Source organism: Rhyacophila brunnea, unplaced genomic scaffold (genome assembly GCF_057557595.1).
Source record: "Rhyacophila brunnea isolate RB1 unplaced genomic scaffold, BYU_Rbru_1.0 scaffold_20, whole genome shotgun sequence".
Classification (NCBI taxonomy): domain Eukaryota; kingdom Metazoa; phylum Arthropoda; class Insecta; order Trichoptera; family Rhyacophilidae; genus Rhyacophila; species Rhyacophila brunnea.
In genome coordinates this window covers 24,705,436-24,723,731 of record NW_028232860.1, presented here as the reverse complement: position 1 = coordinate 24,723,731, position 18,296 = coordinate 24,705,436, and the positions used below count along the sequence as shown (strand labels likewise).

The window sequence follows — 18,296 nt, the reverse complement described above, 5'->3', positions numbered from 1 at the left end:
TTGAGCATATTGAGCATTATAATTCAACAGAAAATTTAAGAACATTGTATTTAAAAAGTTCTTTTTATCTTGTAATTATTATTTATAATGAACAAAGAACAAAATCACTTCAAAATTAGTACAATATTATCAGAGATAGGCATTTATTCGAACATAATATCAATATTTGCTTAAATTAATATGCCTATGGGCATTTTCAGACAAAATTTGGTGTTATAATATTATTATAAATATAAAGCTAGACCATGTAATGAAAAAAAGAAACAATTCAATAACTACTCAAATAGATTGTTAGTAATAGTTACCAGATAATAATAAATTGTTCAGTATTTTTATTTATAGAATATAAATATACCAAGAAGATGTTCACTAGGTAATTTTATATCATATAAATAATATATCTGGGTAATCGAAAATGACCTAAAACATATTTTGGTCACAAACGATTGCCATTTTTCCTTTTCAAAATCGCCAAAATGATTCCGGTATTTTTTTTCCTTAGAAATTATCTATCATCATAAGCGTACCATCATTGATCAAAGACATCCACTTACAAGGTGACCACACAGTACATATGGATTTTAATGAAATTTATCGGATTCAGTTTATTTATTACATTTAAAATCGTGAATTTACTATGTAAACTGCATCCATTGTTTTTTACCAAAAGAAACTAATAATACAAAACTATTATAAATAATATATATTTTTATCCTGATCTTAAGATCATAATTATTATGGACCTATAGATTGTATTAGGTAACAGTTTTTTTTTTGTTTTTTAGAGAAATTAATGTTTGCCACATGCTTAATCTTTACTCAATGTCCAAAGATAACAACACGTATGTTTTTTCCTAAACCCAGGATTTCAACCCGGGACCCGTGATACTAACGTGCCCACATTATTACCCTCTCGAATATTGTGCAATATACTTGTGCTTTATTGAAAGTATTCATCATTAACTTTATTTACTAATATTAATAAATTCTTAATGCAAAGAGACGTTAGTTAAAAGAAAATAAACACACATTTATGGTTATTAAATATTTTTCGTTGTGGCAACATCCTACACATGCAATTATGTAAAATTTATTATAAATAGGTACATATAATTAACAAGCATTAAAATAATAATTGTTTGTTAATTATAAAAGCTCTATTATTAGTTTATTATATCTATTAAATAATATTAGTAAAATAATTAAAATTTGATTTATATCAGAGAATTCCAATTATTTGTGGTGGAAATGCCGGTTAGTTAATATTTCGCTCATCAGTCTACAATGTGGCTAGCGTTAATAGACTATTTATTAATGAAATATTTGTTATGTACTTATTTTGTTACAATAGTTATCATAATCTATAGTGCATAACCTTATAATATTTATTGTTATCATCACTATCAACCGGGATCGACATACTTTCAAACCCTGAATTTATTTAATATAGATTCAAATATACGTACAAGACATATTAAATTCAAAGCTTCGTATAAACGTTTGTATACCAAATAAGCTTTTGAAAAGTAGGGATTACAATACCGAATGAAAATGTTAATACCGGTTTTTTGGTATTTATTATTGAATACCGGTATTAGTTAAACATTAAAAAATAAAACAACTTATCAGTAAATAAATATAGCTATTAAAAGCTCTTTAAAAAAATATTTTATAGCAAAAACCTACCTACATGTTGATATTTAAAAAAACTACTGTAGAACTGGTGAATTTTACAAATAATTTCAATACATGCAAATATCCCCAGCTGCCTTATAGAATAATTGAACATTAGTCACGGATGTTTTCTATTTCGAAATAATATGATAAATCATTGCGACAATTATATAAAAAAAGGTATACTTACTATGTGATCGATTTTATTTTCACCTCTGTTTGCATTTTAGCAGCACATAACTTATAATTCATTTTCAAAAACGTAAATAAGTGTGCTTTCTCAATACCAAAAATTCCGGTATTTTGGATTTTTAAAACCGGTATTTCGGTATTGATAAATACTGGAATACCGGGTTTTAAATACTGGTATTTTAATCCCTAATGAAAAATAAGATATTCTCAAACCAAAACAACCTTATAATATAAAATACGTCTGGACCCAGTTATAATGTATGGATCAGACTCATACTTAGCAAACAGTATGAGAATAATATTAATCTTTGAGTGGAGAATATTGAGTAGAATCTTTGAGGCTGTTCAATAAAATTGCATTTAGACGTCTAGAAATAGTGAGGAGCTGTACATACTTTATGGGGACGAAAAGATCACGTGGCATATGAAAACTGCGCTAGATCGAACATGTGCATACAGTACAGGAACGGTGGCAAAGTAAGGCATGGACAGTCGAAATTGAGATGGCTGGACTGCACAAAAAGAGATTTAAGAATGTTCGGTAAAAGCAACTGAAGAGTGTCGGCGTTGGATCATCCAGGATGGAAAAAAATTTAGAAAGAGAAAATGAGCCACCAAGTGCTGTAGTGCCATAAATGATGATACAAACTAAGCATATTGTATATTAACTTACTATGGGAATATTGATAATAATTCAAGAATTTATTTCGTTATGGAACTTATTTTATAAACTCGTGGAATATTATTTAATATATATTTTTTGTATTAGATTTGTAGTATTCTTTGGTTCAGCGGATAGTATTGCAGATAAAACACGGTTTTAGTTGTTCGTGATGATGAAGGAGGCGATAATTTATTTACTGTTTCAAATAACTACAAGGGTAAAATAGATGCAATATAATACATAAAACGGCGATTCGGTGCGATGTGTCTTTAACGGAAACTTGTAATCGAGTGAGATGTCCAATCGATTCTGACCCGCTATTTATTGACCGGCCACATTATGAAATAATATTTTGAAATTATTATGAAATAACATTAATTCGAAATGTTATGAAATTGCAGATTCGCTATTTCTTAACATTACGAAGTCATATTATAATATATAGGTACTGACTGATTGTACATGAAAAATTAATATTTATTAGGTAATATTATAACTGAGACCTGGGTTACAGGAATCCGATGACAGCCATAAATTGACATTAATTATTTTTTAAATTATTTATGATACGTTACAAAAACTAATATTTGATAAATTTTATATAAAATGGCTACCCCATATTTAAACAGCCCATATTTGCTGTAAGTGGGTGGAAAGATTTTTGGTCCCACTTTAAACAGCCATAAAGCTTCTCAAAGAAAATATAATGTATTGCGTATTTTGACATCTTTTAATATAAAAATCAATAAAAAGTACTCCTGATGGGCAAAGTACATAAGCGGCTTATGAAGGTTCTTTTAAAATATTATATTATAAAAGCCTCGCGCTTTGCGGAAAATCTGCTTTACTACATTTTTCTTGATATAATTAACTATGAAAATCTTTCACCATTTTTTTTTTTTGAAATAATATCTTTATCCTATTATCAAGTGGCAATAGATTTTTATTGAGTTACAAAATAATATTACAATGACCAGAATAAAAATGATTCTTTTAAAAATGATTATAATATTAATACTTTTAAATAGCATCAAAAATAACAATTATAAAATTCAGTCAATTCGGCAACATATTTAGTAAGAACCCCAACAATTTAAAAATGTGAGTTTTAGCCATGTTTATTATTTAAGACTTTTTCAAAAATCTGTATTCTTTGAGACGCCGTAATATGGTGTCAGAAGTGGGACTAAGAAGAAAAAAAATAATATTTGTGAAAAAATTCCACGACATTGAAGTTAATGGGCACTACCATACCACAGCCGCCCCGTCTCACACCCGGTCTTAATTGGGCGTATCACGGGACCTAAGTTTGGATTGGAAGCATCATTTTTTATGACTGAGAATGTCTCAGGAGCAGTTAGCCAAAACTAGGGTTGCTATGCACTCGAATGTGCTTTGACTGAATTTACATGACATTAAGTTAAGGTACCCATGGGAGAGATGAGCAGTAGAGACAATATTAAAAATTTTAATAAGTAACAAATTAAAGCTAATACAAAACTGCCGAACATTCTAAGTGAAGAGATCTTCACATTGGCAGTATGACGCCGCAAATTTTCTAAATGCAATAAAATTGACCCTTGTGGCCGAACAAGTTGGTTGAACCAACTTGAGCAGCTCTTCCCTTAAACTCAACAGCAATAGATGTATGTTAAAAATAATCAGTCTTTAAAATTTTTCCTTTTATTTTATTTTTATAAATCAAATAGTCCTAACCTCGGCTGCCTGCATTCCCAGGGGTGCAAACAACTTGTCTTTATAATAGAGACCGTTAGTTGTTGCGAGGGCAATATTTAGCACACTTATATTAACTGCGAGAAGATATCAAACCTTGTCATTGGAAAGCGAATGGGATCTAGTCAGGGTATTGGAATCACAATACTTTGCCCGTTGATCTGATTGTTTACTTTTAAGAGGAAAGGAAAACTTTTAACTTTCTTAAATTAATATGAACTTGAAAATGGTAAATGATGTTGAAAAAAAAAATGTTACTCATTTGGAAGTGCTGTCAAATTCAGTTGATGGTAATTTTAACGTAGAGACTTTAAAATGTGACATTACCTACTTTGTAGAGTGGACAGTAGGACAGTAGGACATGGAAGAGATAAAGAAACTTTTTTATATTTTTATCTTTCCTTTCGCTGCATGAATTTTTTAAACAGTTTCAAGTCATTTCTATCATGTTCTAATTCTGTTGTAGTCCTTTTAGAACAATATAATTACATACACATTTTATAAAATATAGCGGAGTACCTAATGAAAATTTCTTAACCATAATACGACATCCGTTCTCTCTTTATTCCAGTGAAACCGACGTCGGTGAAAATCCAGTACAAACCACCCAAGCTGAAAGCGGAGACTTTATACGTAGTGGTCTGCGAGGTGGTCGGCTCCCGTCCGCCAGCGCAGGTCACGTGGTACAGGGACAACAGGCGCTTCCGTCGAGGAAAGGTAGGAGACAGTACCCCTTGTCATTTAATTTATGGCGCTCTTTGAAATTGGATATCCCCCGTGTGGGGTGTGCAATATGCATGCCCGTACACTTTACGGTTATGAAGCAGTATTGCCAGTGGTTGAGAGTTTTAATCAGTATGCTAAATCTAATTTTATTATTGTCATTCATTTTAAAATATTTAATAAATCATAATAACTTATTGTATTCCACTTAATTAACCCGTGTTAAGCGTTAACACAGCGGTTTTCAAAATTTTCGTTTCACGCTAGCCTTAGCGTATAAATATTCTTTCCCGGCGACCAATTATGTTATAATATTCTGTTACTTGTAATACGTTTTCTTCCCTTATGAATCGTTGCCTCACGACTGAGAATTGTTCCCATTTTGAAATTTAGTCATTTCTCGGTTCTTTGCTTCTCTCAAGATAGAGTGAAGAGTGAAAACTACCGCCAGTAATCTCCTTCACTTGGTCGCTCCAGAGCACCGACGCTCTTTCTCTTCTTTGCCTTCACTGGAAGTTGACCAGGTCTTCATTTGCTTTCCGGCTTCACGAATAAATTTTGTTTGTTATACATGACTTCTTCATTCTATGTATTTAGCTTAGCCATATTACCATATAAGGCATCTCAGTTTAATGGACTGTATAACAGTAGCGAAGAATGGAGATAGGCTGTTAAGTTCCACCATAAATAGTGCACCATAAACTGTGTTAGTTATACTTATTTGTTTTTATTGAACTAAGACTAAAATGTACATATTATATTGGTTAGTTTTTAAAAATCAATTAAACCCTACCTAAACCAAACCATTATAGTTTTGGTATATTTTGGGCTATACTACAGAATTGTGCACATTTGTTCATTCATACTTATTTGTTTTCGTTGGATTAAGAATACAAATTACACATATTATTGGTTAATTTTCATTAAGCCTGCCTATAGCAAATTTTAACAGATAAAAATATTATTCTATCCATAACATATCTAAAGTTATGTATGATTTAATTGTGTAATTTTTTGTAATTTTATAAATAGATGAGTACTTTTTGACTACAATTATCTATTATGGCTTAGTTTTCGCAGGGCTTAATTGAATTGTAAAAACTAACAAACATTATCTACAAAGTGTAGTCTTAGTTTATTGAAAACAAATATGATTGATTGACAAAGTTTAATGTGCACTATTTATGTCGGATCTTAACAGCCTACCTCCATCCTTTGCTACTGCTGTATAATACCTCCATATAAAGCGTACAGCTCTTAGTTGTATATTCTTCTCCACCCCAACTGTGTGTTATGTATGGGTTCAAAGATACCACGAAGAACGTTTTGCTCAAATTAGCCCAACATTCTATTCATGGTTTTAGTGATGCACCAGGTCTCCGAGCCATAAATAACAACCGGTATTATTAGTGTTTTGTATAAGATGCACGTATATATGACTGTATATATAATTCTGGTAGGGACTCATAAATTTCAAGTCATTCCTGTCAGTTATTTAACAATAATGACAGTGTTAATTATCAGATATTTAATAAAAAATAATTTTGATTGAATTTAATAAAATGGGAACATTAGAAAGCACGTCCTGTTTTTGAGCCCGTAGGTAATGGTCCCATCTCATGTGTAAGAAATACTGAGTTTTGTTGTTAAATAAACGTATGATCCGGAGCAAAAACCCACTGAGTTAAGTGAATGGTTCACCACCATTCACATTATCTTAAAATCCTCACTATATGGAGCACTACAAGAATACGTTCCACCTTAAAGCAAAAATATCAATTTACTTTTTGAAATCCATGCAGTAGTTTTTACTATAACGTTATTTAAGTTAAGGTCAATCCATGATTGGATGAAGGCTTTTCTTAGGTATTTTAATCTATTATTAGTCCTAATCACTTTCATTACTTTATGTCAGTACTGTTTATCTATATCATGCCATTAACAATATTTTTACAACGAAACAATGGTAAAAAAAATATATATTTTTGTGGCAATATAAAAATATATTCTGATGGATCTCGATCACGAATGGAACGACTCAAATGGAATAGTACAAAATTTAAATCTATTAGAATTTAAATTCGAATTTCATCACGTATCTTTGGTCAATAGTGTTAATATAAAAAAATATTTTATATTTTTATACATACTGAAAACCATACGAACAATCGTGCATTACAAATCTGGTAACAATATGAATTTCAAATATCGTCCGTGGCGGGTCATTCGAGATAGTTTCCGGTAAGCCTTTGAAAGCTCACGTTATTATTGCACAGGAAGCTTTTAATATGATCGTAATTGCAGCAGATTCCGCCGGATGAAGGCTCCGTGTTTGTACTACTCTTCACGTTCGAGTGGCGAACCTTTTACGTACTCCAAAAAATTGCACGTTATTCTGAGCGCTTCCAACAGTAGATTGTTTGTCAACATGTATTGGCTGTCAATACACATAATATCAAGGGTGATTCAGAAACAACTGAAACTGTAATATTTATACCATGCTATTTTAAAAACAATTTTCCACAGTTCATTTTAAAAGCTTTGAGTATAATATTATAGTATGAGTCGTATAGGAAAATTTTATATGTCATACCATTAAATAATGTAAATTTTAGATGTAAAATCAACATTTTAATTTGTTTAAAAGTATTTGAGTACTATCAAGTGTAAAAAAGTTTATTTTATATACAAAAAATCACATTAGATTTAAATCTCATCCTTTTTTATTTTATTTTTCTTACCCACCAATATGTTTAGGGAACCCATACCACTACCGGTCACACATAGAAAATTTAATTTTTTTAGTTTTATAATTTAGCTTTTAGATTGATAGGACTAAAAAAGACAGACGGAAATAAACTTTAATGTCACATTAATTCAGTTTTAAAATAAAGTGAAAAAACTTAATAACTTCCTCTTTCTCAATTTGGCATGTCATTTCAATGGTATGGTAAGGTCTGTCAAACATTTGGGTAATTTCAATACACACAATATTCAAATTACGGTTACTTCTTCATATTCTTCTATTTCTTCTATTCTTGTTCTTCCACCAAGAAAATATAGTTAAATAAAATAATAATTAATAAACATTTAGTACATAATAAGCCAAATAATGAAACTTTAATCTTTGTCAATTGTATGTTATTTATACGAAAACCACCAGCCTTCACCAAAACCAACAAAAAATCTTTCCAATAATCTGATTAATTATGATGAGTCATCTGACTCATTTTACAACGTTTTTCTTAGCACGTATTCTTATTTGTCCGGTACAAATATTGTTATCAATTTTTAACTAACTTCCCGACTAGCTAGACATTTGAAACTTTTAGAATATATCAGAACACGATGCCAATGCATTTTTTAAAAACTTTTAGCCATCTTTAAGTAGAATTGAATTCATTTTCAGTTAATTCTGTTTTCTATGAAAAGTTATTTCGACACCATTATTGGTTGCTAGGGGCCTGGGATGCTTACAACTAAATTATTAATTAATATATACGTGCGTTACTATTGAAATCAAAATGACATTTCAGTATTTATTCTATCAAGTACAAATTTTTTTGATCGTTTAAGCTAGTCAAGTCGAGTTTACAACATGATTCAACAGAAAATTTAAAAACGTTGTATATAAAAAGTTCTTTTTATCTTGTAATTATCTTGATATTCGTTCATAATTATTTCGATTTTAAACAAGAGTATTTTATTATAACAAGTATTTCTAAAACACAACGTAGAGTTACTGAACCGATTTACTACCATCTAAAGATAATAAAGTAGTTTGAGTATCCATATGATGTTACAATGATCATTGCCATCAAATAACAACCCTTATTTGGTAATGTTCAGTTATCTTGCGAATTATTATTTTGACACTGCTTGTCGACATGTTCTATTATGACTTTAGCCCTGAATTGACTCAAACTATTCCGAATATGTACATTGCTATCGCAAACTACCCTGTAGTTGTAAGGGATGAGAAAACTATTCGCAGTTATTGTACTAAAGTGGAAACGATAAGTTAGTCCCGCTTTCGTTTGTTTGCCTGCGCTTTAGATATGATGGCTTTTGCATGGGGGCCCCCCATAAATGTGTTGTCTCAAAATGTTTACCGTCGTTATTTTTTGAAGATGTCGTGTTTGTCGAATATTTTCATATAATAAGTACATCGATAACAGTAATTTTCTTTCGATAGATTGGAGGCTTCTCAATCGTATAAAACTTGACCGTGAGTGTACGTTTTCAGGCTTGTTACCATCATTCTAATTTAAATTAAATACTTAATATAATTTTGAATTTATTATTTTTGAAAAAGATACTTATTTTAAAAAACCTAGAAAAGAGTTAGATCGAGTGAGACTCGAATTACATAGCATTCACTATCCAAGTGAGCACTTTTATCATTTGAGCTACAAATCCATCTATGACTTATGTGAATAATAAAATTATTATATCGACTTAAATGGTTTTTTCTAGTGTGTATTATGCATGAGATGTTTTCAAATTATGTACCTTTATTCAGTATATAGAATGTTACATTTTATTCGTTGAATAAAAGATATAGTTTATTTATATACAATTATTCATGACACTTATATCATATACAGTCTGCGAATAATTGAACATAGATAACTAATTCTCTGTCCCAAAATAATATAGCGATAAGCTAAAAATCATTAGGTAGGTACCTACTCTTCAAAAGAGACGAGAAATAATTGAGTTTTGGACTATTTGTATGGAAACTTCAATTTTACCACATTTTTCTTAGCTCGTATTCTTATTTGTCCGGTGGTTGTTTATCCAATACAAATTTTGCAATCGATTTTTAACTAATTTCCCGACTAGCTAGACATTTGAATTTTTTGTAATATATCAGAACACGATGCCAATGCATTCTTTTAATACTTTTAGCCATCTTCAAGTAGAATTGAATTCATTTTCAGTTAATTCTGTTTTGCATGAAAAGTTATGTCGGAAGAAATTCGTAATCCAATCCACTAGTATTGGTTGTTAAAGGGGTGGTCCTAGCAATTAAATTATTAATATATACATGCGTTACTATGGAAATCAATATGACATTTCAGTATTCTATATTTGTTTGTTTGTTTGTTTGTTGCAAAATAGCAAAAAAATGATTTGTTGACAATTATTGTCTTATTTGTCCTAAATTATTAATACATAGAATTGTTAAATTTATATGATTCAACAGTTAATTTAAAAACGTGGTATATACAAAGTTCTTTTTATCTTGTAATTATTTTAATATCAATTCGACTCGTCGTTTTTTTTCATCTATGCGTATGCATGTTGTGTATAATATTATAACTTCCGAACTAATCTGGCTCACTCAACTCATTTTTAATTTTAAATTTTTTAAGATGTATCTTTCTTTTCTTAAATAATGTTATCAATAGTACTCTAAACACGCTCATAATGAGTCGAAAAGAATACTTAGATTATTTAAATCAACTAGTTGTATTGAACAATAATGAATACACAATTAATTTTCTATTTCATAAAATACAATTTTGTTACCTTTCACGGGGTCAAAAGAATCCAAATATTCATTAAATAAGAATAAAAAGATCTTATTTTGATAACAATTAGAAAACCACTCATACATTATACTATGAAGTATGTATTCTGCAGAAACTATATTGAAATAATCGTGTTATCTATAATTAACTTGGAAAGCCTTCCCGGTGATGCTTTTGTACATTTTGTCACACAAAAGAGGTTTCTCTATTGACGTAACATACCCGAAAGAGGGAAAAATACAAAGCAATATAGAAAACTAATCAAATATATAATAGACTCTATATCACATCTTTCATCAGTATAATTTGTAAAATAAAAATAAAACTTATGGGCACTGATTTTTTGGATTCAAATAATTTATGCATAGATCTTAATCCAGATAAATCTAAATATCGATACAAGTGTTATTTGGTATTAATTTACTAAGCATATAGGATTGTACGTGATATTTTATGATAAAGAAGGGTTTAATCTCATTAAAAATTGGAGAGTAGAGAACAAAAACAACATAAATGTCAGAACTGAACAATTTTACGGGAGAGCAAAAAAACTTAATTAAATCTCTTCCTTGAAAATTATGATTTTTATTCTTTCAATGTGATAATACACAATCTGTGCTTATTTTTCAATGAGAAATAATAATAATCATTAGAACTTTTGAAGAACCCACCAGAAAAATGTGTAATAGAGAGATGTCATTATTAATTGACTTAATTATTATGATGCATTCATAGAAACTATTTTGTCAAATGATTTTTTTTGCTGGACACCCTTACACCTTTCAACTCGTGTTTTTCGCTGTTTTTAAAAGATTGTTAAATGACAGCATATAGACAACATTTTAATGAAGAAAATGACATATAAATTTCAAATATGAAAAAAACTGACATAAGTATGTTGTTTTTGTAATCCACCGATCAATTTAGAGAATATGAACGAACCTAACCTAACTGATATTATATCATTTTATTATGATGATTAATTAATAGTGTAACCTAACCTTACTGATATTATGACATTTTATTATGAATTGATATTGATGGTTGGATTGGCCAATGTCGGTGACTTTCATCTTATTCCCCCTTCTCGTGTTGATGGTGAAAAAGTATTCACGAAGAAGCAGACTATTCATCTTATGACGTTGGATGTGGCGTTAAAGGCATGCTAGAAAATATTTACTTATTATGATAGTGTCTCCACCAAAGCCATGCACACAATGTATAATATATAATATTTTATAGACAGTAGAGGCGGATTGCATTCAATAGATTCTAACAGAATCATGATTGGTGAATCACTAATTATCATATGGCCGAAAAGATATAAAAAAGACGCCTTAACACTTACGTTACTATGACACCTTAGGTTACCCGTCCCATTCAATTGCAAATAATTCAGTTAATATGTACTTTCTTTGTCATCATATTTCAGCTATTTCTATAATCATCAATATTACATAATATAATTAAAATGTTATTCTTTTCAAAATCGAAAGCATTATCCAGTAAATCTATAGGTATCCGTCAGATTTCATTTACCTGCCATAAATTATAATTAATGGACATTACATACAGAATTTCGCATTCCATTACGAACAAAAGAGATATATCTATAAGTATATGCGACAAAGAGCGTTATAATTATTCAATTTATGAGAAAGGCGTACTTATGAAAATAAGACGTGAGATTATAATAGTAATTTACGACTTGTTGGTTGTACAAAGGTACAGAAATACTCGTACAATTTTATTATAATTAAGTTTTGGTGAAATTTGATCGCTTTGTAGATTTAAAAATATTTTTTTATTAATTTAATTGATAATTAAACCTTATTAGAATTATTTATGTTGCCAAAATATACATTTTTCTTTTACTTATTTTAATATTATTTTTAATTTCGTACGATAACTAAAGGTTACATCACGATAACGGACGTAATTTATTAGCATACTAAAGGGAAAGTTAAGTAGTAGGAATTGGTGCGAGCAATATAGTATTATATATGTATTTGTAAATCAATTATTATAGACTGTGGCGCTTTCTTATAATATTGGTGAATATTTTACAATTTGGTTATTTGGATGAACACTTTAGGCAATCCTTTTTTTATTTTACATTAGGCACATTCTTAAATTATACATGCTAGGATAAAGTTTACAATAATTAACAAGAATTTAATAATTTAATTAAAAAAATCCACTTTTTATAAATAAATCTGGACCGGTTTCATCCGCCTCAGAGGGACATTTTCAACTGAATAATCTTTATAAAACAAGCATTTATCAAAAAAAAATCAAAATTTGACATAAATAATCTACCAATACATTGAATTATCCGTCCAATAATACTTTGTCAATAACAATTAAATTAAAATTTATGAAATTGGATATTAATATTTCATAATACTTACATCAATAATTAAAAACACTAAGCTAAATATTCTAAATTATTAATATAAAACAATATTTTAAGCAATAATCCTTGGACTGACTTACCACAATGTTGTTATCTCTGGCAATGCATCCCTACTACTGCATATCAGTAATAATATAATTCAAATAATAACAATGAATAAAATCTCATATTTGACAGCAGTGGCGCACATATTTTTATGACGGTCAACTTGCCAAAGGGTCCAGTAGGAATTATAAAAAAAGAAATCCTACAAAAGTGGCGCTCGCTGCGGCGATAATGAAGATTAATTTTGTTCGCGACTGACTCCCCGCATCTGTTTGGCGCCCGAACGTAGGACTTAAGCTGCCGCAAAATAAAATCCATTTAGATGAGAGAGGAGCTAGAGAGTAAGTGAAGTAGAATCTTTTGATAGCTCCTTTGAGTGTTAAATAATCAGGAAAAATAAAGTTCTAGACGCACAGGTATTGTCATTTTATTACTTTAATAACTTATTTAAGGATTTGATACATACCAATAATTTGTACTACCATCAAATAGTGGCAAATTTAAAAATAGTAATGTAAATCATTTTTCGTTTAATCATTTATGGGCGGTAGGCATATACAGAAATGGAATCCTCATACCTACTACGTTTAAAAAAGCTGTAAGATTTATTTTAAGTAATTCGGAAATTATGATTTTTTTATACCATACCTAGGTTAAAATCTCATCCATGTATAAACGAAAAAATATTAAAATTAATTTTAATTACATATTAATACTTTTATAATTACTTTATGATATAAGAATGTGTCTTATAAAAAATAATAGAAAATGCTAAAACTTTTTTTACTCAACTTTTTACTTTACTTAGTATTATTTCTACAATTAATAATACCTATTAATAAAGTCATCGAAATGGCTAAAATGTATATTCTCATGTGTTACAAAATATTTCCTATTATTCAAACCACTATACCTATATAATATGTAGCAATGTTGATAACTATTTTTACAGTTTGTTATGCAGAGGACAGCAATGCTATTTTCGTTTAAATAACTTTTTTGTCCAAAATAATGATTTAAAATTGGAAATTGTTAAAAAATACGTTCCCAGCAATGACGATGGATTCTTTATTGTTTTATATGATAAATGTATCTCAATCTTACAAAAATAGTTATATAAATATATTATATTTATAACATTTACACATTAAATGGTTGAAGTTTGAAATAATAAAATGACACCATCTCATTCATTTAGTATGCCTAATGGTGTGATTTTAATATTGTGCTATGATTGCACATATTATATCGCATAATAATAATCATTACTTATCTAAGTCTTCTTATAAGAAAACAGTCCTTCGCATCTCCAGATCAGCCAGATGTTTATTGTAACAATACTTACGTTAGGGTAAGATTATTAAAGATTTTTATCAAATGACCTAAACATTTATGTTTAAACTGTCTACTTTAGTATTATAAGTGAAATAAGTGTAACCTATATTAACAATGCTTTCTAAATGAACTTTTTCTAATTTCAGAGACTCCACATTATTATAAAGTATGACGTTTATAATAAACTATTTTTTTTTTAAATAAAAGTTGTAAACCACTGCAATTGTTACTCTGTAAATTCTCGAAGTGGCCTGTCATTTTGTATAAAGACGAACGCTTAACAGTATAATGCAGAAAACTTATACTTCATAATAATAATATCGATTAACCTCTAATAAAAAAACATTGTTTTAAAAATAAACAGATTTTCATATTCTACAAAATAAAGTTATACACTTAGTACAAACGAAGACTTTTTATCTGTTTAAATTACATGCTTATTATATATAATTGCCACCTGATGGGCAACGCACCAGTTGCGTTGGACGCATGTTGTTAAATGCTAATATAAATATTATAACGTAAGTACCCACCAATATTTTCTTTCATATAGGTAAATACTAATTGAGATAGATCATTTATTGATTTAGGTACTTACATTTATCTAGTTAAGATTTAGAATACATTGTCATAATACGAGTATTATGACATAAAATATAGAAAAAAAAATTCGGACACAATAATTATTGCCGCCACCCAGGCACTGAAGTACCAGACTCATAATTCAATAAAAATGATAATTCAGTTATCTTCAGACTATATACGCGTCAATACGTGCACTCGTTTTACCCTAGCGTCATCAGAGAAGTAAGTTAATTTCGAATTGCGGTTTGCCTAATGCTGTGTCAATCACCGTAATTTAGAAAAACTCAATAACCTACAGAGTCAACAGACAGTTATCGCGCGAGAGTGGTAGTGCTAGTGAGTTGGAACCAGATCACGGAACCAGCCCAGCGCATCATCGTTAAAGTCAAGTGCCTGGAATCCTTGGTATAACTAAATATATATTCGCACAGTCCACTACAAAGCGCGGTATATATTGTACAATGTTTTTATTAGGTCGTATTCCTGTTTGTCCGGTGGTTGTTTATCCCGTACAAATCTTGCAATCGATTTTGAACTAACTTCCTGACTAGCTAGACATTTAAAACTTTTAGAATACATCAAAAAACGATGCCAATGCATTCTTTTAATACTTTTAGCCATCTTTAAGAAGAATTAAAATCATTTTCAGTTAATTCTGTTTTGTATGAAAAGTTATTTCGGAAGAAATCCGTAAAAAGTAAAACATTATTATTGGTTGCTAGGGGTTTGGGGTCCTAGCAGCTAAATTATTAATAGGTATATACGTGCGTTAATATGGAAAACAATATGAAAAGTCAAAATGGCATTTCAGTATTCTATATTTTATTCAGTATTTCTATCAAGTACAAATTTTTTTGATCGTTTAAGCTAGTCAAGTCAAGTTTATATGATTCAACAGAAAATTTAAAAAGTTTTTTGTATCTTGTAATTATTTATAATTGATTTAAGTACTGTACTTTTATATTCAAGTTCGGGTTTCACCTTTAGGCATCTTAAGGCACTACACGTACTCACCAATAACGATAATACCCACTGTCACAGAATACAGATATTTCTCTTTTGCACAATAAAATAATAGAATAAAAATATTGTTGTTTTTATTTAATAAAACGCAATTTTTTTTTTTTTTTTTTACTATAATACTAGTAAAGAATCACGTATTAAATCGTGTATTAGAGAATTGACATATTTGGAAATACAGTACATTTTAGATGCTCGTTACTTATATATTTAGCAAGCCTATTACAATCCCATTATTCACATACAGTGCAACTAGTCAATAGAAATCATAATAGGTATCCGGTAATAACACACAATAGCTTAATAAATAGAATTAAGATAGTCTTTACCCAAATACCCTACATCTTGAACCAAGATGTCTACGAAAATGAAACACACTGTTACCGCCTAAACCATGGCATCCTCAGAGGATCCAAGGCCATGAGGCCTGAATCATCATTGGGCGGATTCATGCAAACATGAGCAGATCGACTGCGAGACAAATTGTTAGCCCGTAAACTTAGACGTATGAAAATTTATAGTCACCCTTTAGAAACTTAGCCAACAAAGTCTAAACTAATTACTTTCTCAGCATTAATAATTTTATCAGAAGCCTTGCCATTAAATTCGTCCCTAGCATAAAAAAAAATCATTGACCTAGCGTAAAAAAAAAAAAATCCTAAAAGCACTTACCTACTTATATTAAAGTCATGCATAATAATAATTAAATACCTATAAATTCATTCATTCCGAGCCATTCAATGACTAATGTATTTAGTTTAAAATTATGTATTAATTTTGTGAAAATATGTCTTTGTACCTAGGTAGTTTAGATATTTCAAAATATTATGTACCTATCAAGCAAAGAAATCCAGTAATAATAATTCCAAGAAATGCACAGCCCCTTTTCAAAGCATGTACCTAGAAAAGGTCTGAAATATGAGACCCAAGGTACCTACCTATAAGCCAGGTACATATGCTAGAGGCTGTTTTTGTCATTTTTCAGTGACAGAATTTGTAGGTAATATTTTTAATTCTTGCCTAGAGTTAACCTACTTCAAAAAAGTTGATTGTCATTCGATTTAAGGACTCTCGAGCGTGACGTCGGCCGCGCTGCCGCGCTGGCCGACGTCTCCCGCCATTTTTTTTTTTTTATATTTTTTTTAAATAATTTCTACGCTGTAAATTTACTGTAAATGTATTCCGACAATAAAACGCCCTGTTTTCGCCTGTAATTCTGCGTTGTTAATCAATAAGCATGACCCCGAAAGAAGAAGCCAGCAGACGATCACCGTGACCTTACATCATCAAGGGGGTCCAGCGCATCATCCTACACCCCCCCCTCTTTCGGAGGTGACAACACATTATAGACAATATGTGTAATAGAATAATCGTCATTGCATAATCCGAGAGCAGTTGTCAGAATGAAGAAAAAGCTTAGAATGACGTATTATTGACACGTATTTAAGTTTATCCCATTTTCTTCCACAATCCTAATCGGTCGCATGTTACTCCATAACCGTTAGGTATTTCAGTTCCGATTAATTCTGAGTTATCTGGGTAATAATTTTTACTTTGTTAAAGTGCAACGATGGTTCTTTATTATTTTCCATTTTCCGACAATGCTATATTTAACTTACTCAAGGATAGATGTGACTTGTATCGACTTCAGATAGTTGGATTTCCCTACGTAGGCATGATTTAACTTTATAATATATTTCATTGTCTTAGATTTGACGTGTGGAAATTTCTCATTCACGTTAAATCGGAAGTGATATATTTACAGAAACTGAGTTATAAAATTTAAACTACAACTACGATTATAGCACATTTTTAAGATTGTTTCAAATAATTCAATAAAACTTTCCGTTGAAGTTGAGAATTTGTTTACCAGTTATTTTAAAGTTGTTTGTTCTGTGGCTGTCATCGGATTAACAGATTTCAATAATTATAGGTAATATTATTTATAAAATATTCATTTTTCACCTACAATCAGTCAGTACCTATTTATTATAATAATATTGTTTCGTAATGTTATGAGAAAGGGGATCTGCAATCTCATAAACATTACGAATTAATGTTAGGTACTTATTTCATCATACATTCAAAATATTATTTCATAGTGACATCTCACTCGATTATAAGTTTCCGTGAAAGACACATCGCACCAAATTTCCCTTATACCTATTTATTATATTGCATCGATTGTACCCTTGTAGTTATTTGAATCAGTAAATGAATTCTCTCCTCTTGCATCATCACGAACAAGTACTACCATCTTTCATATCCAATACTTATCCTTTATGGCAGTGCTCCGCAACCTTTTCTCACCCATGGCACACCAAAGGTATTCCCAGAATTCCGCGGCACACCACAGGTAAAATAATTTATA

The 18,296-nt window shown here is 29.9% G+C and overlaps 1 protein-coding gene across 1 annotated transcript in view; it reads left to right on the top strand.

Moving 5' to 3' along the window:
• LOC147071446 (B-cell receptor CD22-like) overlaps positions 1-18,296 on the top strand; it is a 939,709-nt gene that overhangs the window by 321,668 nt on the left and 599,745 nt on the right. The window contains exon 7 of the mRNA XM_085948586.1: positions 4,836-4,981. Within this exon, the coding sequence (XP_085804712.1) occupies positions 4,836-4,981 (146 nt within the window). The remainder of the gene's footprint in view (positions 1-4,835; positions 4,982-18,296) is intronic.